At 44.9% G+C, this 25,592-nt stretch overlaps 1 protein-coding gene across 1 annotated transcript; it reads right to left on the bottom strand.

Moving 5' to 3' along the window:
- ankrd34c (ankyrin repeat domain 34C) lies at positions 1-24,775 on the bottom strand. Its single transcript, XM_038813456.1, has 3 exons — positions 24,703-24,775; positions 24,439-24,568; positions 1-4,320 (listed from the first exon to the last, which is right to left on the bottom strand). Exon 3 carries the CDS (start codon positions 4,271-4,273, stop codon positions 2,660-2,662), a length of 1,614 nt encoding a protein of 537 aa, XP_038669384.1. The 5' UTR covers positions 4,274-4,320; positions 24,439-24,568; positions 24,703-24,775; the 3' UTR covers positions 1-2,659.
- Between the last annotated feature and the right edge of the window lie 817 nt (positions 24,776-25,592).

Genomic DNA, 25,592 nt, shown 5'->3' on the forward strand with positions numbered 1-25,592 from the left:
TAATATACCACTCATTTATTTTATGAAAATACTCTTGTACACAAGATACTGTAACAATCTGCTTACATTCTGTAAAGAAATCCTTGCTATTTCAAGTGATAATTTACATCTAAAACTGTAAACCTTGCTGCGAAGCTCCAAATTATGTCCATCATTTAATTAATGTAGGTTAACATTTGCAGGTTCCATCCAAGTTGCTTATTTACAGACATTAAATGTAAAATATTAAGAAAATACAGATATTGTTATTTACACATTGACAAAACACTAAGCAGAACACACCGGACAGAGTTAGACCGATAAGCAAAATTGTAATTTTCATAAATTGTAACTTTAATCAGCTCATCACTTCCTGCATCATCTGGTTTAACAAACTTTGTCCAACCATCATTCAGAATGAAAGCGTGCGATTTGAGGGAGTCTCGCCTCCGACAAAACTTTTAAGGCGCTTTAACAGAGAAACAAACACATCTTAATGCACTTTTGAGTTGGCAAAATGCTAATTGCAATTATTATTCACATTCTAACTGATTTACTTTATTTTCACAGAAATACACACATCTACTTGAACAGTATATTTTCTCAAGTATACAGAGTTTAAATAATTTACTCACACAAAGAATACTCTGAAAGATTGATGCTAATATAACACGATTATTGTATCATTTCAGTTCACTAGTGTAAATTACAGTCTATTTACTTGAACTTTTCAATTTTAATCTTTGTTACTTCAATGAGTTGGTGAGGGTGCAATTTTGGTGGGGACACAGGCTTGGCGGAGTGAGGCAGAAAGCTTATTTTTCCTTTAATCTGCCCTTTAATTTGATGAACTGACCCTTTTGGGTAATGCACTTAGCCTTTGCATTATTGAATGTCAATACACTGGGATTGATTGCCTTGTGATTCATGGTTGGGGGAGATTAGAGTCGCAGAGAATTGGGAGATGAGACATTAGTGTACAGGCGGTGTGTGCTGAAACATGTATTTTAAAAATATTGACTATTTTTGACGCCGGTCTCATTTTTAATGACTCTGGTTACTGATAGCTGCTGCGCGCATTGCCATGTGGATTTATGCATTACAATAGTTGCCATTCACTGCTCTATAGCTGATATGGCGGGCAAAGAATCCCATGGCATTTCAAAGAGCTGAGGAGTTCTCCCTGCTACCCGTGGGCTGACATTTACCCCTCCACCAACATCACTATAACACATTACCTGCTTATTGCTCTTTGGGAGGGTCTGGCTTTACACCATTTGCTTACCGAATTTCCTAAGTTACAACAGTAATCATACTTCAAGAATATTTAGTTGCCTATAAAGTGATCTGAGATATCCTGAGATGATGCAGGATGCTATATTAATGTCAAATTAATGATTAAAACCCTGACATGCTCAGACCCCCTGGTTGCCCAAGTCAAATTAATGTGAACTCTTTCCAGCTTCTTAAAACTGAAACTCGTCCTCATGTTTTCATCTGTCCAAGGAGTAGGAATAATATCTGCTGCCTCAAGTAAAAGAGAATGGTCAACAAATACTGCCTGAATCGGGTAGCTAGCCATAGTACACAGTACAAGAATTAATAGTGGCATTGTGGAGCTTAAACTGTGATCAACTTTGCCTTTCTGATACTGGGCATTTTTGGTTTATATACACGTATATTTTATATCACCTGGATGCTCGACAACCTCATTCAATTTATTAACCATTCACAGGAGGCCCAGGCAAAAAATAACATCTTCTGTCCTCTCGCTCCTCTCCTTTGGTTCAACATGATTTCTATGCATTTAAAGCCGGTTTGTATTTGGATATCTTTAAGAATAATATCTAAAACTGGCTGCAAGGTAAGCAGCAAAAAATTGCACTTCTTAATTGATGTCCACAACATAAATTAGATTATTGATAAAAATGCATTTGATGTCAATTTCTCACAATTGTTATAATGAAGATTGATTCACAGGAAACTGCTTAAAACAATGATTGCCCCATTGGACATGCCCATTCGCAATAAATATATAATCACATGTTTAGGGGTGAACTAGGAGGATTTAACATCATTCTAAAACCTAAACAATATAAACATTGTCTTTGTCAGGAATTACAACATATTTTGGCTGATTTCAACTGACTAAAACTGGCATTGAGGGGCGAGGGAAGACTGGTACGAGGAAACAGCCTACGAATGTGGTTGGGAGATTTGCTGCCCATTAAAATCTGTACCCTGGTTGTTGCCTTTTTTAAATGATGCTTCTCTTGGGGGCCCTGGGAGCTGACTGAAATCGCTTGGGCTCCAAATGGTGAGTTGCATCAAGGAGGCAGTTTGCCTACTGCAGCTTTGCTGCTTCCATTTCTTTGCGACCCAGATTGAAAACGGGCTCCGGTCACTTCACCCCTGGATGGGACGTTGTGTTGAGGGATGGATGATCTGCCATCATTTGTTTTGGACCCGTGCCAAAGTTTGATTTGAGCTCCTTTCCATCCGTTATGTTGATTTGGTTTGTATCCAAAATTTACCAAGTGTAGTCCAGGGTATCCAACACAGCTGAGCTAGCCCTGATTATTTTAAAGGAAAAGACTAATTCTGTTTGTTTGTTGAACTCTTAAGTTTTCATTTTACATTCCTTGGATTTATAAAGAGGAGAACCATTGTGTCGGGTGCATTAAGTGTTCAGCTCTTCAAAGTCAGAAAGCTGCTTCATTTGCTCCACTTGCATAGAGTGCCTTCTTACCAGCTTCCTTTTGCCTTTTATATCGCTTCGCTTTGGTGAAGAGGGTGCCATGGGAACCATAGATTTCAGACACATGGTCAGAGGGGATGAAGGTTTGCTGTTGCACCCTATGTCAGGGATGGGTGGATTGGGATTGACATTCAATGGGGGCAGGTGTCCCGGCCTCGTGTGAGAGATGTGATCGAGGAGCAGAGTCCCAGAACCTCTTCTTTCAAGTAAGCCAGGAGGCCTACGTCGCACAGAACTGGGGGATGTGCTGGAGATACTGTCCAGTGACTCACGGGAACTGGTTAACAGTGTGAGGGGAGATGTGTTGTGTTTCTTTCTCTCAAAAGTGATCTTTCCAGAATCAAATGGATTGGAGACCGAGTCTGAATAAAGCTGGGAGTCTGAATCATAATGGTCATTGCCTAATCTTCTGCGGTGGACAGTGTCTCGCAAGCTCACTGGGCCAGTGGAGGCGAAGCTACTCACAGTATCTTGCTCAGAAGGCAAAGTGCTCCTTCGAGCTAAAGGCTGATGTTGAGTTTGGCTTTTCTCATAGGATTGCTTTCTGGAGACTGGTGCAGATGTGGAGGGAGTCCTGGAGGTTGAATCCCCAACAAATGGGAAGGTAGATGGATCTTTACTTTCGATGCTGTTTGTTCTGGACAAATTGGTGCGTTTGGGCAGTGCTAACCCATTGATCCCCTGGATGACCTCATCATCTGGGCTGAGCCTTTTGCACTCTTCCTGATAGGCTGAAGCAGCTAAGACAGACGGTGCAATCAGACCCCAGGGCTCCGACTGGAGTCTCTTCAGTTGGGGCAAACGAGTTCCAATTCGTTTAGGGTTGACTTTCCTGGCAGGAGAGCCCGGATCATTGTGGGTTTTGCCGGTGTAACTTCCGGTCTGATGTGACATTACTTGGAAATTAAAAGATTTTTCATTTTCCTGTTCATTTGTGGGAGATGGAGTCAGAGATGTCTTGAGTTCAATGTCAGACGGGGACATACAAATCGATGGAGTATGCCTTTCCTCGAGTTCTGGGGAAGGCGGCACGTTTAGATACTGTTTTGTTGTCTTTGTACCAGAAGGAGATTTATCAGTCGTTATTATTATGACCTCCTTCCCCTTGGCTTTGCAGGCATTCAGTAGACTTTTTAGGACCTCTTTGTCGTCTGTGTTGATGGCATAAACCAAGGCTGAAGCACCGGAATGATCCTCCAAGCTCGGATCTGCCCCATTGGTGAGTAACTGGGACACCGCTTCCTCTCCAGCCCTCTCAATGCAGGCATGCATTAACGCTGTTTTACCAGACTTGTCCTGAATGTTTGGGTCAGCCTGATTTTCCAGCAGGTACTTCACCATCTTGGCTTTGCTCACACTCTGTTGGTCCACGTGCCTGGTCATGCATGCCACCATAAGGGGGGTCTCTCCTCTTTCATTGCTTTCGTTTATGTACGCTCCACCTTCTAACAAAAGTCTGGTTAATCTGAGCCTTCCCAACCAAACTGCCTTTAGTAGAGAATTTCCATCAGTCCGTAGTTCAATAGCATCATCCATACTGATTGTTATTGTCGCCCCTTTAGAATACCGACACACTTGAGAACCTGGGTTAAATAGTAAAGGCAAAAATCATTAATAATCCTACAGCTAAATAACAATTTCCTCAATGCACATAAACTGCATCAATTTGTCTGCCCAGAGTTACACATTGTACATTTTATAGGTTCTTAGGGTGCAGTTTGTTGCTGCTTTTACACAGCTGGCTAACATCCAGTACAATATTCAGGGAGTGCTGCATCGTTGTAGTTGCCATATTTAGGAAGTGATGTCAGACCGCATCTGCCCCCCTCTCACCTGGACATGAAGGATCACATGACACCACTTCCAAGGTGATTTTGCCTCAGTGCCCTGGACCCAATATTTATCCCTCTACCAGCATCCCTAAAAATCTAATTATCTAGGGCAGCATGATGGCGCAATGGTTAGCACTGCTGCCTACGGCGCCCAGGTCCCAGGTTCGATCCCGGCTCTGGGTCACTGTCCGTGTGGACTTTGTACGTTCTCCCCGTGTCTGCATGGGTTTCACCCCCACAACCCAAAGATGTGTAGGTTAGGTGGATTGATCGTGCTAAATTGTCCCTTAATTGGAAAAAAACAATTGCGTGCCCTAAATTTAATTTTTTTAAATATCTAATTATCTAGCTACTGTCACCTTGTGGGGAATGTGCTGTGCTCAAATTGGCTGTCTCATTTCCTCTGTTACACCAATGACTACACTTCAAAACAAAAGTACTTCATTGGCTATAAAGTGCTTTGGAATGGCCTGAAGTTGCGAAAGGTGCTATATAAAGACACCTTCTTTCTATCTCTTTAATGGCCACCAAACATAATCGTGTCATAAAAGAACCTTTAGTGATGGGACCATAATATGATAGATTTTAAATTACGTTTGAAAGTGAGGAGCCGTCAATGATGCTGGCTTCAAAGACCCCAAGACGAAAGAGCTACTCTGCCGGTGCCTCACAGCTAACCTGGTGACAACCAACAAGCCAGAGCCGCAGGATGCCCACAATGCCTTAAAGGCCATCTAGTCAGCTCCTGTGAGGAGACGCTCGGGCTCTCGATCAGGCTGATTCGACGAGAACGAGCTAGAGATCCAGGATCTCCTTGACGGCAAGTGCCTTCCACAACTGGCAGCTCCACCAAACCTCGAGTTAGAGGAAACGAGCAACTGAGAGCCGAAGTGCAACAAAGAATCTGCGACCTAAAGAACAAATGGTGGGTAAAAAGAGTGCAGGGGACTCAGTAACTCGCCAACAACCACGATGTGAGTGGCTTCTTCAGCACAATCAAAACCATCATCTGCCCGAGTACCTATGGGCCCACCCCACTGAGAGCCAGAAACGGAGAGGCGTTCATCAAAGACGGGGCAGTCAATTCTCACTGGAGAGAGCACGTCAAGGACCTCCTCAACCAGAACACAACCTTCGACACAAGTGCTCTCGACACCAACTGAAAGCTGAAAAACAACAAGGCCTCTGGAGATGGAATCCCCGCAGAAATATTAAAATGTGACAGAGATGCACTCTTGACAGAATCCACAACCTTCACATCTTTATCTGGAAGGAAGAGAGCATGCCGGGAGATCTCAGAGATGCCTTAATTGTTACCATCTCCAAGAAAGGAGACAGGTTAGACTGCGGAAATTAGAGTGATTTCCCTATTCTCTGCCAAGGGAAAGGTCATCGCAAGAATCCTCCTCAGCCGCCTCCTCCCAGTGGTTGAAGAGCTCTTCCCCAAGTCTCAGTGCAGCTTCCGCCCAGCAAGAGGCTCAATGGACATGATCTTCGGCATGCGACAGATCCAGGAAAAATGGAGGGAGCAGCATCAACCTCTGTACTTGACCTCCTTCAATCTCGCAAAGGCCTTTCACTCTGCCAACCATGAGGGACTGTGGAGCATCCTCCTCAAATTTAGCTATCCAAAGAAATTCGTCACCATTCTCCACTTGCTCCACGATAACATGCAAGCCGTGATCTTCGCCAATGGAACCACCACAGACTCGATACGTTTGCAAACCGGGGTCAAACGGGGCTACGTCATCGCACCAACGCTCTTCTCCATCTTCCTTACAGCAACACTCCACCCCATCACCCTGAAGCTCTCCGCTGGAGTGGAGCTAACCTATTGGACAAGCGAGAAACTGTTCAACCTCTGACGCCTCCAGGCCCGATCCAAGACCACCGTAGCCTCTGTCATTGAGCTGCAGTATGCAGACGATGCCTGTGTGTGCGCTCATTCAAGAGGCCGAGCTACAAACCATCATCGAGACATTCACCGAGGCAAATGAGAGAATGGGCTTCAGACTAAAGATCCGGAAAACAAAGGTTCTCTACCATCCCGCTACTGCCACATTATTGTGTTTTTCAGCAATTGTACAAACATAAGGAGCAGGAGGAGGCCATTCAGCCCCTCGATTCAATAAGATCATGACTGATCTAATTGTAACCTCAACCTCACGTTTCTGCCCACCCCAAATAACCTTTCACCCCCTTGTTAATCAAGAATCTATCCAGCTCCGCCTTAAAAATATTCAAAGATTCTGCTTCCACTGCCCTTTGAGGAAGAGAGTTCCAGAGACTGACCCTCTGAGAGAATAATTCTCCTCATCTCCGTCTTAAATTGGTGACCCCTTATTTTTAAACACTGACGCCTCGTTCTAGATTTCTCCACAAGCAGAAACATCCTCTCCACATCCACCCTGTCAATATCCTCTCAGGATCTTTCAATCAAGTCATCTCCTACTATTCTAAACTTCAGCGGACACAAGCCCAACCTTTCCTCATAACAACCCAGCCATTCCTGGTATTAGTTTAGTAAACCTTCTCTGAACTACTTCTAACATATTTACATCTTTCCTCGAATAAGACGACCAATACTGTACAATATTCCAGATGCCCCTGTGTAATTGAACCATAACCCCCCTACTTTTGTAATGAATTCCCCTCACAGTAAACAATAACATTCTTTGAGCTTTCCTAATTACTTTCTGTACCTGTATACCCGCCTTTTGTGATTCATGCACTAGGACACCCAGATCCCTCTGCACCTCCGAGCTCGGCAATGTCTCACCATTAAGATAATAAGCATTTTTATTCTTTCTGCCACAATGGCCAATTTTACATTTGCTCACTTTATATTCCATTTGGCAAACTTTTGTCCATCCACGTAACCTATCTGCGTCTCCTTGCAGCCTCTTCACAAGTTACTTTCTGACCTATCTTTGTCTTCATCAAATTTCACACTTTCAGCCCCTTCATCCAAGTTGTGGCACATCACTCCTCACATCCTGCCAACCAGTAAAGAGCCATTTTGCCTACTCTCTGTTTCCTGTTTGCCAGCCAATCTTCAAGGCACAAAAGCCCAATAAGGTCAGCCATCCATGGTTAACAAAAGAAATTAAGGATTGTACAAGATTAAAAGGACCTATAAAGTTGCAGAAATAGTAGTAAACCTGAGGATTGGGAAGATTTTAGAAAACAGCAAAGGAGGAGCAACAAACTGATAAAGAAAAGGAGAATAGAATTGAATGCAAACTAGCAAAGACAAACGTGGGTCCGTTACAGGCAGTCGGGAGAATCTATAATGGGGAATAGAGAAATGGCAACAAAACTAAATAATTACTTTGTGTCTTTCTTCACTGAGGAAGAGATAATAGATCTCCCAGAATTAGAGATCCAAGGGACTAGGAACACTGAGGAATTGAAGGAAATTTGTATCATTAAGATGGTTGTATTGGAGAAATTAATGGGATTAAAGGTTGATAAGTCCTTGGGACCCTTGGGCCAGAATGTTGATCGAGGTAGCTACAGAGATAATGGGTGCATTGGTGATCATAGTCCAACATTCTATGTTCCTGAAGGTAGCAAATATCATTCCACTATAGAAGAAAGGAGGAAACTACAAACCCGACTTTGAACTAGCAAATGTGGGGGAAGGGGAGGCCTCAGGAGAAGTCAATACAGTTCCAAAAACAAGAGAGTAAAGGAACAGTCAGGAACAAACTTCTGGAACTGCAGCTGATGGCAAATCTACAAGTATACTGGTTAAACCAGAAGAGAAAAATAATAAATAAGCTAATAAAGTGTCAGCGCTGAGAGACAGGTTAGGGGGAGTGACCCAATTAAGAGCTCTGTATACTAATGTACAGAGTGTAAGGAATCAACTAAACGAGCTGCAGACAGAAATGCAAATGGAAGATGATGATGTAGTGGCTATTCCGGAGACATGGCTGCAGGATAGTCAGGACTGGAAACTAAATACACCTGGTTATAACGTTTACAGGAAGGATAGAGAATGGCAGAGGGAGTGCAGCAGCCTCACTGTTTAGAAATATTATCACCTCCATGGTGAGGAAGGCTATAATGACGGGAAAGCATCCAGTGCAGACCATATGGGTGGAACTGAGGAGCAAAAAGGATCTAAAACTGTAATGTGTGTTATGTATTAACTTCCTGGTAGAAGTTGTGAGGTGTTAAATTGTATAAATACAAAAATTAGGCAAGTGTGTAACAAAGGCCGAGTGGTATTAATGAGGGATTTTAACGTACACATAGATTGGGAGAGGTAAACAAGCACCTCTCCGGAAGGTAGTGAATTTCTGGAATGTGTCCGGGATACTTTCCTGCAGCAACATGTTCCAGAGGCAACAAGGGGACATATATATAAATATTAGATTTAGTTAGGAGTAACGAGCCCAATTTAGTTACCTGCCTAACTGTGTCCGAACCGTTATCAAATAGTGATCACAACATTCAGTGTAGGGTTTGAAAGTGAAAAGCACAATTTCAGAGACTAGAATTTTGGACTTGGGGAAAGGCTGACTGTAACGCGATGAGACCGAGACTGTCCACGGAAACTGGGAAGATCTGTTAATGGATCAAACGACTGAAGATCAGGGCAGCAGGGTAGCATGGTGGTTAGCATAAATGCTTCACAGCTCCAGGGTCCCAGGTTCGATTCCCGGCTGGGTCACTGTCTGTGTGGAGTCTGCACGTCCTCCCCCTGTATGCGTGGGTTTCCTCCGGGTGCTCCGGTTTCCTCCCACAGTCCAAAGATGTGCGGGTTAGGTGGATTGGCCATGCTAAATTGCCCGTAGTGTCCTAATAAAAGTAAGGTTAAGGGGGGGGTTGTTGGGTTACGGGTGTGGGGTGGATATGTGGGTTTGAGTAGGGTGATCATGGCTCGGCACAACATTGAGGGCCGAAGGGCCTGTTCTGTGCTGTACTGTTCTATGTTCTATGTTCTATCAGTGGAGAATATTTAAAGAAACACTTAACAAGATATAGAGCGCATATGTGAGGAAAAGGCTCCACTTCACAAAACAAAGGTTAGGGTCAGCATAAAACTAAAAGAAAGGACTTACAAAAATGCAAAGCACAGCACAGATCCGGACAAATGAGGAAGGTGCAAAGGGTCACAAAGCAGCTTATGAGAGCGTCGAAAAGAGATTATGATAGAAAACTTGCAAGGAACATCACAATCAATATGAAGAAATGTTTAGAGTTTTATAAAGGGAAAGCGGGTGGTGAAGAGCAATGTAGACCTAGTAAAAGCTGAAAACGGAGATATTGTCAGTGATAATGGGGAAATGGCAGGCATGTTGGACAATGACTTTATCTCGATGTTTACAGGAGAAAAGGAGGATAACTTGCCAGAAGTCCTGAAATAATTAATACTTGATAGACAGGGACTTAATACAATTAACGTAAATACAGCATCAGTAACCAGGAAATTAATGAAACTAAAGAGTGACACATCCCCAGAACCTGACGGTTTGCAGCCGAGGATGTTGATGGAAGTAGGGGAGCACATTGTAGATGCCCCAACTATAATCTTCCAGAGTTCCCGAGATTCAGGAGTAGTCCCTCTGGATTGGAAACCAGGGAATTACAGACCTGTTAGCCTCACATTTGTGGTGGGAGAATTGCTGGAGTCTATAATCAGGGATGGGGTAACTGAACACCTCAAATTTCAGTGACTAAGGTCGTGGATAGGGGAATGCCTATGGATGTTATTTATGTGGACTGCCAGAAAGAATTTGATAAAGTTCCACATAAAAGACTGTTAACCATGGTGGAAGCCATGGCGTTGAGGGCACGTTATTGACATGGTTAGGAAATTGGTTGAGTGACAGGCGACAGAGAGTGGGGTTAATGGGTAATTACTCTAATCGGCAGGAGATGACTAGTCGTGTACCACAGGAATCTGTGTCGGACCTCAATTATTCACATTATTCATTAATTACTTGGATGATGGCATAGAAAGTCATATATCCAGATTTGCTGATGATACAAAGTTAGGTGGCATTGTAGACAGTCGAGGTGATTGCATAAAATTGCAAGGAGATATTGACAGACTGGTGATTGGGCAAAGTTGTGGCAGATGGAATTTAATGTTAGCAAGTGGGAGGTTATCCATTTTGGACCAAAAAACAGATTCAGCAGAGCATTTTGTAAATGGTAACAGGTTGGGTACAGTGGGTGTCCAAAGAGACTTGGGGGGCGGGTTCAGGTTCATAGATCCGTAAAATATCACAAACAAGTGCAGAAAATAATCAGAAAGGTTAATGGAGTGCCAGTCTTTATATAGAACATAGGACAGTACAGCACAGAACAGGCCCTTCGGCCCTCGATGTTGTGCCGAGCTTTGTCCGAAACCAAGATCAAGCTATCTCACTCCCTGTCATTCTGGTGTGCTCCTTGTGCCTATCCAATAACCGCTTGAAAGTTCCTAAAGTGTCCGACTCCACTATCACAGCAGGCAGTCCATTCCACACCCTAACCACTCTGAGTAAAGAACCTACCTCGGACATCCTTCCTATATCACTCACCCTGAACCTTATAGTTATGTCCCCTTGTAACAGCTACATCCACCCGAGGAAATAGTCTCTGAACGTCCACTCTATCTATTCCCCTCATCATCTTATAAACCTCTATTAAGTCGCCTCTCATCCTCCTCTGCTCCAAAGAGAAAAGCCCTATCTCCCTCAATCTTTCCTCATAAGACCTACACTCCAAACAAGGCAGCATCCTGGTAAATCTCCTTTGCACCCTTTCCAATGCTTCCACATCTTTTCTATAGTGAGGTGACCAGAACTGCACACAATATTCCAAGTGTGGTCTCACCAGGGTCATGTACACTTGCAGCATAACCCCACGGCTCTTAAACTCAAGCCCCCTGTTAATAAATGCTAACACACTATAGGCCAGGGATGGGCAAACTTTTCCGTGTAAGGGCCACATTCAGAAATTCACAATTTTAGAGGGCCGCATAGTATATTAATTAATAGTCCTGGTTGTAACCAATTAGCGTGCGGCATATACCTCAGCGCTTCCCCCGGCGGCATCCTGCCTTTAGCCCTCTTTTTCTCTACTTTTCAAAAATGGCGCTTCACCCGGTTATGATTCTAGGCGCCTCATATAGAACAGAGAACAGTACAGCACAGAACAGGCCCTTCGGCCCTCGATGTTGTGCTGAGCAATGATCACCCTACTCAAGTCAACGTATCCACCCTATACCAGTAACCCAACAGCCCCCCCCCGCCATTAACCTTATTTTAAAAAAAATTATTTAAAAAAAACAATTTAAAAAAAAAAGAAAAATTAAAAAAAAAAAAATTCTTTTTTGATGACCTGATCTTGGTGGGCCGCATAAAGACCTTTGGTGGGCCGCTTGCGGCCCGCGGGCCGTAGTTTGCCCACCCCTGCTATAGGCCTTCTTCACGGCTCTATCCACTTGAGTGGCAACCTTCAGAGATCTGTGGACATGAATCCCAAGATCTCTCTGTTCCTCCACATTCCTCAGAACCCTGCTGTTGACCCTGTAATCCACATTCAAATTTTTCCTACCAAAATGAATCGCCTCGCACTTATCAGGGTTAAACTCCATCTGCTATTTTTCGGCCCAGCTCTGCATCCTATCAATGTCTCTTTGCCGCCTCCAACAGCCCTCCACCTCATCCACTACTCCACCAATCTTGGTGTCATCAGCAAATTTACTGACCCACCCTTCAGCCCCCTCCTCCAAGTCATTGATAAAAATCACAAATAGAAGAGGACCCAGCACTGATCCCTGTGGTACACCGCTGGTAACTGGTCTCCAGTCTGAAAATTTTCCATCCACCACCACCCTCTGTCTTCTATGTGATAGCCAGTTACTTATCCAATTGGCCAAATTTCCCTCTATTCCACACCTCCTTACTTTCGTCATGAGCCGACCATGGGGAACCTTATCAAATGCCTTACTAAAATGCATGTATACGACATCAACTGCTCTACCTTCATCTACACACTTAGTTACCTCCTCAAAGAATTCAATCAAACTTGTGAGGCAAGATTTACCCTCAACAAATCTGTGTTGACTTGCCTGGATTAGGCTGCATCTTTCCAAATGGTCATAAATCCTATCCTTCAGGACCTTTTCCATTAACTTACCGACCACCGAAGTAAGACTAACTGGCCTATAATTACCAGGATCATTCCTATTCCCTTTCTTGAACAGAGGAGCAACATTCACCACTCTCCAGTCCTCTGGCACTATCCCCGTGGACAGTGTGGACCCAAAGATCAAAGCCAAAGGCTCTGCAATCTCATCCCTTGCTTCCCAAAGAATCCTAGGATATATCCCATCCGGCCCAGGGGACTTGTTGACCCTCAGGTTTTTCAAAATTTCTAATACATCCTTCCTCAGAACATCTACCTCCTCCAGCCTACCCGCCTGTATCACACACTCATCCTCAAAAACATGGCCCCTCTCCTTGGTGAACACTGAAGAAAAGTATTCATTCAACGCCTCTCCTATCTCTTCTGACTCCATGCACAAGTTCCCACTACTGCCCTTGACTGGCCCTAACCTCACCCTGGTCATTCTTTTATTTCTCACATAGGAATAAAAAGCCTTGGGGTTTTCCTTGATCCGACCTGCCAAGGACTTCTCATGCCCCCTCCTAGCTCTCCTCAGCCCTTTTTTTAGCTCATTCCTTGCTACCTTGTAACCCTCAAGCGACCCAACTGAACCTTGTTTTCTCCTTAAATCCTTAAATACTCTTCCTTTTTCCTCTTGACAAGACTTTCAACCTCTTTTGTGAACCATGGTTCCCTCACACGGCCATTTCCTCCCTGCCTGACAGGGACATACCTATCAAGGACACGCAGTATTTGTTCCTTGAACAAGCTCCACTTTTCATTTGTGCCTTTCCCTGACAGTTTCTGTTCCCATCTTATACTCCCTAATTCTTGCCTAATCGCATCATAATTACCCCTCCCCCAATTATAAACCTTGCCCTGCCGTATGGCCCTATCCCTCTCCATTGCAATAGTGAAAGACACCGAATTGTGGTCACTATCTCCAAAGTGCTCTCCCACAAACAAATCTAACACTTGGCCCGGTTCATTACCCAGTTCCAAATCCAATGTGCCCCCCCCCCCCCCCCCCCCCCCCCCCCCCTCGTGTCGGCCTATCCACATATTGTGTCAGGAAACCCTCCTGCACACACTGAACAAAAACTGCCCCATCCGAACTGTTTGACCTACAGAGGTTCCAATCAATATTTGGAAAGTTAAAGTCACCCATGACAACTACCCTGAGACCTCCACACCTAGCCATAATCTGCTTTGCAATTTCTTCCTCCGCACCCCTATTACAATTTGGGGATCTATAGAAAACTCCTAACAACGTGACCGCTCCTTTCCTATTTCTAACTTTAGCCCATATTACCTCAGTCGGCAGATCCCCTCCAAATTGCCTTTCTGCAGCCGTCTACTCCAATCTGGAGGATTGGAGCATAAACACACAGTGGTTATGCTGCAGTTTTACAAACCCCTGGTTAGACCCCACTCAGAGTCACTGTGAACAGTTCTGGGCACCGCACCAGGAAGGATATTTTGGCCATTGAGGCAGGGCAACATAGATTTACTGAAATGATAGCTGGTCTACAGGGGTTATATTCCGAGGAGAGATTATTCAAATTAGGCTGCTTTCACAAGAATTTAGAAGGTTAAGGGGGTGATATGATCAAAGTATTCAAGATATTGACAGGGTAGATAAAGATTTTCCTTTTAAATAAATTTAGAGTGCCCAATTTTTTCCCCCCCATTAAGAGGCAATTTAGCGTGACCAATCCAGCTACCCTGCACATCTTTGGGTTGTGGGGGTGAGACCCACACAGACACGGGGAGAATGTGCAAACTCCACGCAGACAGTGACCCGGGGCCGGGATTTGAACCCGGGTCCTCAGCGCCGTAGGCAGCAGTGCTAACCACTGCACACGTGCCGCCCGGACAAAGATAAACTATTTCCACTGGTTGGCGATTCTAAACCTAGGGGGCATTAAAAAAATTAGGCTGGACCGTTCAGGAGAGATTTTGGGAAGGACTTCAACACACAGAAGGTGGGAGAGGTTTGGTGTGTTGGCGTTAGCTCCCTTCTCTCTCCCACACACAGAAGTTGAAGCTGGATCAATTGTTAATTTAAAATCTGTGATAAGATGGATTTTGGTTAAACAAAGACATCAAGGGATATGGGCCACAAGGAGGTGCATGGAAATAAAAGCAAATTACTGGACAATCTCTGCAGGTCTGGCAGCCTCTGTGGAGAGAGAAGGGAGCTAACGTGGGCGGCACGGCAGCACAGTGGTTAGCACTGTTGCTTCACAGCGCCAGGGACCGGGCTCGATTCCCAGCTTGGGAAGTCTGTGCGAAGTCTGCACCTTCTCCCTGTGTCTGCGTGGGTTTCCCCCCACAAGTGCTTGTTAGGTAATTTGGACATTCTGAATTTTCCTTCTGTGTACCTGACACAGTATGACACCGGAGTGTGGCGACTAAGGGCTTTTCACAGAAACTTCATTGCAGTGTAAATGTAAGCCTACTTGTGACGATAAAGATTATTATTATAAGTCTGGATGACTCTTTGTCAAAGAAAAAGAATCATCCAGACTCGCAACGTTAGGCCCCTTCTCTCTCCATAGATGCTGTCAGACCTGCTGACATTAGCAGGTATATGGGGTTCGGCCACAGTTCAGACATGATCTCATTAAATGGCGGGACAGACTCGAGGGGCTGAATGGCCTACTCCTGTTCCTATTGGTCTGACATCAGTGGTAGGGAAAATGCTAGAATCCATTATAAAGGATGTGATAAATGGACAATTGGATAATAATCTGAATTGGTTTAGTCGGCACGGGTTTATGAATGGTAAATCATGTTAGATGAACCTGTTGGAGTTCATTTGAGGATGTTACTAACAGAATTGATAAAGGCGAGTCAGTGGATGCGGTATACTTGTACTTTCATAAGGCTCTTGATAAGGTTCCCTGCAAGAGGTTGGTAAACAAAATTAAAGCACATGTGATAGGACTTAATATACTGGCATGGATTAAGGATGGGTTTACTGTGTCATTCTCACTTTGACAGGCTGTGGCTGGTGAGGTTCTGCAGGGATCTGTACTCAGGGCCCCAGCTGTTTACAATCTAAATCATTGCGTTGGATGTGGGGACCAAATGTAATATTTTCAAATTCTGGATGACACAAAGCTGAGTGGGAATGTATGTTGCGAGGAAGATACAAAGTGGCTACAGGAGAATTTGGCCAGACTGTGGGCGTGATCCAACGGCCATGCTGCGTCCAAAACGCAGCTCGCTGCGGCACAGCGTGATCGGTAAAAGCCGGGAGACCCCATTCCCGGGATCTACCCAGCTGGCAACGCCTCGCAATATTCAACGCAAACTGGTGAGATGTTGCGATGTGAATCCCGCCCACAATGGACGGGATCACCTTTTAGCAAATCTGCATATTGGGGCGAGGCAATAAGCCTCACTCTAAAGTGCAGATTCCAGAGGTATCTGAGACTTCGGAATTTGACCCCTTTGCCTCAGGGACCGTGGGCAAGTGCCGTTCAGCACTGATCCTGACGAACGGGGACCAGCCAGAACGGCACTCATTAGGGTAACCCTGGAAGTCGGAGGCCCCCAGCTGCATGCCCTTTGGACTGCTGGTGTCACCTGGGTACACTGGCAGTGCTGGCCTTGCACCTGGCACTGCCAAAATGCCCAGATTGCATTTCCAGCTGGCATGGGCACTGCCAAGCTGGCATTTTTTGCATGTGCGCGATTGGGTTGGGGTGGCCCACCATGGGTGTTAAGGGCAGCGCATACTGCGTTTGGGCTGGTGGGAGGGGGGGGGGGGGGGGGGAGGTCAGAGTTTGTTTTGGGGGCCTTGGAGAGTGGGACACCATTTAAAAATGATATCCTGATTTCTTGGTACACTGGGGAGAGCGGAGCTCCCCCCTGAACAAAACGGGACTATGTACGGCCTCGGCCCTGTGTTCCCCATTCAGGCCCCTTTATACAAGATGAGTCGCGTTGAATAAACATTTGTTTCTCAACACTGAACGCCGGGAAGCATGTGGCTAAACGCGCTCACTAGGGAACTTTGTTCCCTTTTGTGAGATTTGAGCCCGTAGTGAGTGGGCCAGAACATGGCAGCTGGAATATAATGTGGAAAAATGCGAGGTTATCCACTTTGGCAGGATAAAAATAACAGATTATTTTGTGAACGGTAAGAGACTATAAACTATAGGAAAGGACCTGATGTCCTCGTCAATAAGTCGCTGAAGGCCAACATGCAGGTGCAGAAGGCAATCGGAAAGCTGACAATATGTTGGCAAGAAGATTTGAGTATAGGGCTAGTCACGTCTTGTTCAATTGTACAGAACTTTGATTAGACCGCAGCTGGAATAGTGTGTGCTGTTTTGGTCTCCTTAACTCCGAAAGGATATTTTTGACACAGAGGGAATACAACGAGGGAACACCAGATTGGTTTCTGGCAATGGAGGGATTGTCTTCTGAAGAGAGATTGGACAAACTGTGCCTCTATTCATAGAATCATAGAATTTACAGTGCAGAAGAAGGTCATTTGGTCTATTGGGTTTGTACCTTGGAAAGAGCACCCTACCCAAGCCCATGCCTCTACCAGATCCCCATAAACCAGTAACACCACCTAACCTTTTGTATACAAAGGGGCAATTTAACATGGACAATCCACCTAACCTGCACATCTTTGGATTGTGGGAGGAAACCGGAGCACCCGGAGGAAATCCACGCACACACGGGGAGAAATTGCAAGATCCACACAGACAGTGACCCAAGGCTGGAATTGAACCTGGGAGCCTGGAGCTGTGAGGCAGCAGTGTGCCACCATGCCCCTTGTAAAGCTGATGGTAGGCAGGAAAGAGGGCACGCTTGGTATACCAGGAGGAAGCAATAATCTTTAATCTTTATTAGTGTCATAAGTAGGCTTACATTAACATTGCAATGAAGTTACTGTGAAAAGCCCCTAGTCGCCATGTTCCGGCGCCTGTTCGGGTACACTGAGGGAGAATTCAGAATGTCCAATTCACCTAACAGCACGTCTTTCGGGACTTGTGGGAGGAAACCGGAGCACCCGGAGGAAACCCACGCAGGCAAGAGGAAAAATTGCAAACTCCACACAGACAGTGACCCGAGCCGGGAATCGAACCCTGGACCCTAGAGCTGTGAAGCAACAGTGCTAACCACTGTGCTGCCATGCCTCTAGAGTTCCGGTGAATGAGAGGTGATCTCATTGAAACCTGCAAAATTCTTAAAGGAATAGACAGGGTAGATGCAGGTAAGATGTTCCCCTTGGTTGGAGAATATAGAACCAGGGGCACAATTTCAAAATAAGGGAGAAGCCACTTAGAAATTGGGCACAGAGCAGAATACAGATACGGAGAAACCTTTTTGCTCAGAGGATTGTGAATCTTTGGAATTCCCTCTCCCAGAGGGGTGTGGAAGCTCAGTCACTGAGTGTGTCTAAAGCGGAGATTGAAGGATTTCTAAATGCCAGTAGCATAAATGGATATGGGGATAGTGTCAGGAAAAGGCACTGAAATGGATGATCAGCTGTAATCGAATTGAATGGCGGAGTAGGTTTGATGGGCTGAATGGCCATCTGCTGTTCCTATGTTTCTAACACTGCACTGGTTTGGGAGGCACATGTCAAACTGAAATGTAAAATCACCAAATTGAGTTTTCATTGGATGTAGTATAACGTCAGCTTGGAAAACAAATCCGTCTATTAGAAATTGGAGCCCCTGGGAACAGTAGAAACATACTTTTGATTTGAAAAAATAAATAAATTCAGAGTGGGGGCGAAAGCCAAGCAAACACGGGGAAATTGTGCAAACCCCACGCGGACAGTGACCCAGAGCCAGGATCGAACCTGGAACCTCCGTGCCGTGAGACAGCAGTGCCAACCACCGTTCTGCCCTATATTTTTGATTTTTATATGTCAGAAAGAAGATCTTCCCCCTTTCCCGTACTGTCTTAGTATTAAACATTGACTGAAAGTTTCCAGCTGTCCAACATGGAGCCTTTTGTGATTAAATTCAGCATGAGACTCAAAGGGTATTCTGGTAACCTACATCCTCAATATTGGAAAATGGTCCAGCCCTTCACAGAGGCGGTAATCTGACAAAAACTGATGCCGACTCAAAGAATGAGATACTGGGAGGGTCACAAAAGCTTGTTTTCAGGCTGGACTTAAAGATAGTGCGGCAGAGATATGCAGGGAAAGAATTCCTTAGATTGAGCATCAGCGATGGCCAACACGATAGCACAGTGGTTAGCACCGTTGCTTCACAGCGCCCTGGGCCAGGGTTCGATTCCTGTCTTGGGTCACTGTGCGGAGTCTGCACGTTCGCCCCGTGTCTGCGCGGGTTTCCTCCGGGTACTCCGGTTTCCTCCCACAAGTCCCAAAAGACGGGCTGTTAGGTGAATTGGACATTCTGAATTCTCCCTCTGTGCACCTGAACAGGCGCCGGAGTGTGGCGACTAGGGGATTTTCACAGTAACTTCATTGCAGTGTTGAGGTAAGCTGACTTGTGACACTAATAATGATGATTATTATTATTAAAGGCACAGCCGCCCACGATGGAGTGAAGGATGTGGGGGGATGGGCAAGAGCAGACTTCTCTGAGGCTTGTAGGGGGCAGCCTGAGATGGGCTGTGGGGGGCTGGGGCCATGGGGAGATTGGAACAGAAATAATTTTCAAATAGAGGCATTGCCAGACTGGCTGCCAATGTAAGGAAGATGGATGGAGTTGAGATACAGACAGTAGAGCTTTGGATGAGATCAGATGTGTCAGTGGAATACGACAATCTACAAAGACCAATCTGAAATCAGTGTTTCCAGTTTATCTGTGGAGTAATTTCCATGTTTAAGGACTTATTTTAAATATAAAGTTCCACCGAAATAATTCAGCACTAAATTATTGGTCTCACTCAATCTGTCAACAGGAAGCATAATGAGGGATGTTGCTAGAATTGTTCGACTTGTGCAATTGTACAGAGCCCCCACAAGATTACTGGGGCTGGTTTAGCTCACTCAGCTAAATCGCTGGCTTTTAAAGCAGACCAAGCAGGCCAGCAGCACGGTTCGATTCCCGTACCAGCCTCCCCGGACAGGCGCCGGAATGTGGCGACTAGGGGCTTTTCACAGTAACTTCATTGAAGCCTACTCGTGACAATAAGCGGTTTTCATTTTTTCATTTCATTAATACCGTTTTGAAAGCTGGACGTTCACAGGCTATCCAACCACCATGTGTTATGTCTAAAATCATTATTCCTAACTGCAAATCCTTTGGCGACTGTGCTCATTGTTTCCAATGTATCAATTTTTCCAGCCAAGTAGCCGTCTCAGCTTCGGCTCTTTAGTTTCCTCCTGTAACTTTTCCCCCAGTTCCCACTGTGTCCATTTCCAACCTCCCCTTCCCCCGTAAAGGACTTTGGGATATTCAAACAGAATGATACAGTGCAAAAGGAGATCATCATGTCTATGTTGCCTCTTTGAAAGAGCTATCCTCTCAGACCTCCTTATGTTAACGGTACTGTGAATAATACCTCACCGATGCAGTACAGAGGGCGGTAGCATCCTAAAGATGGGTGTTGTTGGGACAAAGCACCAGAATTCAGTGAGGTACTTAGGAATTCAGCTGAAGCCTCTGCCAACATTCACAATCACCAGGTGGGGGATATACAAATTGCTGGGTCTCTAAGCTGCATGGGAACATATTGATCAGCTTTTTACATACTTAGGAAGGTTTTAGTGAAGCAAGTCACGGATTTGAAATAAATCCAGAGCTTCAGTTCATTTTCCCACTCTGGAGTAAAGTTTCAGGAAAGTTTTACAGGCACTAAAGGATAGTTTTTCATTTATTTGTGGATTTTGCCACTAAGGTTAAACAACAGGGAGCTTGGTGACTGTCCCAATATTCTGGATGGAATGAGTATTGCACTGGTGTTTAGAGAGCTCTGACTGAGGGAGGTAGCTATTTTGCTAAACAGTTTGGGACTTGGATTGCACTGTTCCTCTCAGTTGGTATGGCCCCAAATGAAGGAAGCTCAAAGTGAAGTCATTATTTACATGAATGAAATGAAGTTTATTTGATAATTTGACTATATTTCCCAGCTGTTCATGAACAATAGGGCGGCACGGTAGCACTGTGGTTAGCACAGTTGCTTCACAGCTCCAAGGTCCCAGGTTCGATTCCCGGCTTGGGTGACTGTCTGTGCGGAGTCTGCACATTCTCCCCGTGTCTGCGTGGGTTTCGTCCGGGTGCTCCGGTTACCTCCCACAGTCCAAAGATGTGCAGGTTAGGTGGATTGGACATTCTGAATTGCCCTTAGTGTCCAAGAAGGTTAGGTGGGGTTACTGGGTTACAGGTGGAGGCGTGGGCTTGGGTAGAGTACTCTTTCCAAGGGCCGGCGCAGACTTGATGGGCTGAATGTCCTCCTTCTGCACTGTAAATTCTATGATTCTATGAATGTCATCTAACAAACTCTATATTCACAAACCGCACAGGAATTGGCAGTTGAATCATCTGGAGAGCGTGACTCGTTTATCTTTGGGTGGTTGAGTGTGTGATGATGGTATGATTCATGATATGTCTGCTGGAGAGTCGTATGATTGGTCATTGTGTCTCTTTATTGGTTCACCCTGGTTGGGATAGACTGGAGGGTTGGATCCTATATCTACGCTGTATTGTCCCTCACTAAGGAGACCTTGCTGGTAACACTGAGTGCAAAAGGTGGAATCATATTTCCTTCCTAATTATATATCATTCCGTCACGACAGGTTTCAATATGTGATCACATGACACTCCAGTGCTGCACTTTGGATTTGCTGTCTTTTGGGTGGGATGTTAAATCTGTCTGCTAGAGCGAATGTTAAAAATCCTACTTTGAAGATGAGCAGAAGAGTTCTCACTATTCATCCCTCAATCAACATCAGCTCAACCTTAAAAGAAAAGCAGATGGGTCAGCACAGTGGCGCAGTGATTAGCCTTGCTGCCTCATGGCGTCGAGGTCCCAGGTTCGTTCCCGGCTCTGGGTCACTGTCCGTGTGGAGTTTGCACATTCTCTCTGTGTTTGTGTGGGTTTCGCCCCCACAATGCAAAGATGTGCTGGTTAGGTGGATTGACCACGCTAAATTGCCCCTTAATTGGAAAAAATGAATTGGGTACTCTAAATTTATAAAAGAAATAAAGAAATAAGATGATCAAATTGCTATCTATGGGAGTTTGCTGTGCGTGAATTGACTCCTGCATTTCCTGTATTGTAACGGTGACCACACTTCAAAGGTACTTCATTGAGTGCAAAGCACTTTGAGACATCTGGTGGCCATGAACAGCACTGTATAGATCCAAATCATTTTTATGTACAGCGACAATCCTAAATCTTCAAAAAGTTGCTGTCAAAATTTCATGATCTTTTATGATGAGGGGCGTTTACTGCTTTTGGGCAGTAGATGGCACAATTGTATGTGTGACCTAAGACAAAATCTTCAAAATCAGAGCTCAGAAGAGGTACTTTGGGTGTTGGGTGTTCCTGCAATTCATTGTAATAAAGGTTTCATTTGACAATCTGCTTGTGGTGGGTCATTTTTGTACATCACACAATAACTAAATATATTTGGAACTGGTTTGACAATTGACATAATGCTAAATATTTAACAAGTCTCTGAATTGCAAATGCAGCAAATTTCAAACTACTTCAGTTGGATATTTATGATTAACAATGGGAATTGGATTAGAGAAGGTGAATCAACATTATTGGATGTGGTTGAACTGTTATGGGATATATTCCAGTCACTGATTTAGGTCACTCATTGCATTGATTTCAGAACCCTTGTCCTCATTTACAAACCTCTCTCTGGCTTCAATGCCACCGCAACCTGCCCCAGATTATCCTGGCTGCTCTCTCAGTCGCTCAGTGATAGAGATTTCAGAGTCCTCATTGTCCCATTCCTTAACTCTCACTCTAAACCTCCCCCTGTTGCTATATCTCTTTGCACCAATAAAAGTGTCTTTCAGCATTACTCCATCACCTTGCTCCTGATCAAGCCCTATTCTCATCCCTCCCCACTTTGGGGCATATTGCTACATATAAGTGAAAGTCATAAATTGAAAAAAATCACCAGATAAGGAACAAATTCCTCTCCGATATCCATTAATTGACAATCTGTCCTTAATATATTGTTGGACTAACCTACACATTTTGATTTCAATTGAAGCATTTAATTTCAAATTAATTAAATAAATATTAACTTTTAATGACAGGATATCATGAGGGTTATACCTGTATTTAATTCTTAGGAAAAAACAGGGATTGTAATGTTTCGAACAATGATGAATATTTAATTGCATAAATCCACATTGAACTGAGGCAGTAATATTATGCAAATTATTCAGATTTTCATAATGGGAATGCAAATAGAGGAGACATGAAAGCACCCTTTATACCAATGTGACAGATCATGGAGAGTGTGAGGTGGGCAGTCATATCGATGGAGTGAGTGGGGGGAAAAAAGCTGCATGGGGAATGAATAGACTGGGAATAAGGGAAGAGTTGAGAAAAAGAGAAATGGGGACAGAATGAGATAAAAACAGAGACAGATAGAGAAACACATAGCAAGACAGATATGAGACAGTCTGAGAAACCTTCAGACATACTGGAGACTGACAACAATAGACAGTAAACGAGAGACCCGATTGGATTTAAATCGCTGTCCATGGTGCTGAAGACAACCCATTCCATGCTGTCACTTCAACCCCATTAACACTGTGCTTACATTTTCCAGAGATGTCAATCCTGTTTTATCTGCACAGATGCTGCCTGGCTTGCTGAGTATTGCCAGCATTTTCTATTTTTGCTGGCGGTTTCAGCATTTTGCCTTGTTGAACATTTTCATCCCTCCGCCTCCCACTCTCTGTACAGCTCTCTCACAATCTCTCACACACCACATTCCTCTGCATGTGTGTCTGCCCCAGTGCCTTTTCGCTCAGTCCCTCCCAAGCTCCCTCCCCACAGATATATCAGACCCTTTTTTTCCCTCCCTGTTTTCAGCATTCCCTGTTTGACATTCACATCTTGTTGTATCTATCCAATCTCTCCCTCCGTGTCTATCTCTGCTCCTCTCCTGATGAATCTCCCCATTCACCGCCCTGTGCGGTGGTCCAAACTCTGTTTAGCATTTTGCTGATTGATTTCCCCGATGAACAAAATCTGACAAGTCGGCGATTCTTCTGCAATCGGCGCAGGCGGCGAAAGCACAAGGTATGGGGGGGAATTCCTGAATGCCTCCCCCTTCCTGATCATCTTCAGCCTAAACAGCAGCTTAAACCCCTGATTTTAAAGGCTGGCTTCATTCTGGAAGCTCCCTGGTTAATTTAATAGCACAAATCTCCCCTCTGTGGGGGCTTGTCACTCAATGTGCGGCACCCCCTAGTCGAATACCAGTGAAGATATTTGAAAGAAGTGGCAGAGATGTAACCCTCTCGGGTGGAAGAGAATCAGGGTTAAAAACCACGCGTGCACCAAAATGCAGAGCTGTCCCCGAACTGTGCGCTGCCCCCAGGGAGCAAGCAGGCGGGGGGGGGGGGGGGGGGTGGCCCCAATGTACATAGAGAACAACAGACTGCACAGCGCTTCATTTATCCTCTATACAACCGGGGAATGCAACATTGACAGATTGCAAACAGATGGGTCTTTACATTTTTAAAAAACATTTAGCACTGGTTCTCTGTTCCCAAGTTTTTACCATAACCCAAATCGAGAGCAGATACATGGAGGAATAAGCAATCTTACCGTTTCGCAATGAGACCGACTCTGCTGCAGGTTTTGACACATCATCATGATGTTCCTTCCCCGGCTGCAGTGCTCTGCAACCAACAGAAGTCCCTGGACCTCTTTAAATGTTGTGATTTTAAAAAAAATCCTAAAATAAAGCAAGGAGTCGATTTATTTCCCCCAATGCAGCAGGGAGCGACAGAGAGAAAGCAAACCGCATGCAGATTTACATTTCCAACTCTGATTGAGATATTATTCTAACTAAATTCTATTTTACAAGACCTGGTAATTGAGTGGACTTTTTGCAGATGTGGTGGCTGAGCCCAGCTTGTCCAATCTCTGCACTGCTGCTCCAGGTTGCAAAGTATTTGGGGGCTGAGCTCAGATGGAGAAATCGAGTTTATAAATAACCTCTTTTTTTTCATTTGTTGGAAGGAATACGATTGCATTCACGTCACGAACGTCATCCCCCAAATAACCACGTAACCAGTGCGGAAAGTATCCCCCCCCCCCCCCCCCCCCACCAGCCTCCCTCTGCAGCATCTCCACGAATTAACTCCCTCGTGTGAAAAATAAAAGCCCCCCTGTTGTGGGATATAAGAAGCCCTGCTCCACTTGTCTTTTCAAAGGGTGGCAGCTCCGGTGTGATAGCTCATGGCTTTGGTTAAAAGCACCAATCAAACTTTGGAACATTGCAATGGCCTGGCTGCAAGCCAGTGATTTTCAGAAGTTGCGAAAAGGAACCAGATATTGTCCATGGCCTGAGGTAGCTATTGGGATGGAGTGCACTGTTTGATTTGAGACATAACCTGTGGTGACTGTGGGAGGCGCCAGTGACTCCGGATTTACGCTTCCCAAGTTGTCCACGGGTTCATGTCTGTGTCTGGTGCAGACTCTTTCACAGAATTGATGGCTGAGATTCATAGAACAGTACAGCACAGAACAGGCCCTCCGGCCCTCGATGTTGTGCCGAGCAATGATCACCCTACTCAAACCCACGTATCCACCCCATACCCATAACCCAACAACCCCCCCCCCAACCTTACTTTTTTTTTTAGGACACTACGGGCAATTTAGCATGGCCAATCCACTTAACCCGCACATCTTTGGACTGTGGGAGGAAACCGGAGCACCCGGAGGAAACCCACGCACGCACGGGGAGGATGTGCAGA

Source organism: Scyliorhinus canicula, chromosome 12 (genome assembly GCF_902713615.1).
Source record: "Scyliorhinus canicula chromosome 12, sScyCan1.1, whole genome shotgun sequence".
Classification (NCBI taxonomy): Eukaryota; Metazoa; Chordata; class Chondrichthyes; order Carcharhiniformes; family Scyliorhinidae; genus Scyliorhinus; species Scyliorhinus canicula.

Coding starts and splice junctions, on each gene's coding strand:
- ankrd34c (XM_038813456.1), bottom strand. CDS start 4,273: ATGGATGATGCTATTGAACTACGGACTGATGGAAATTCTCTACTAAAG.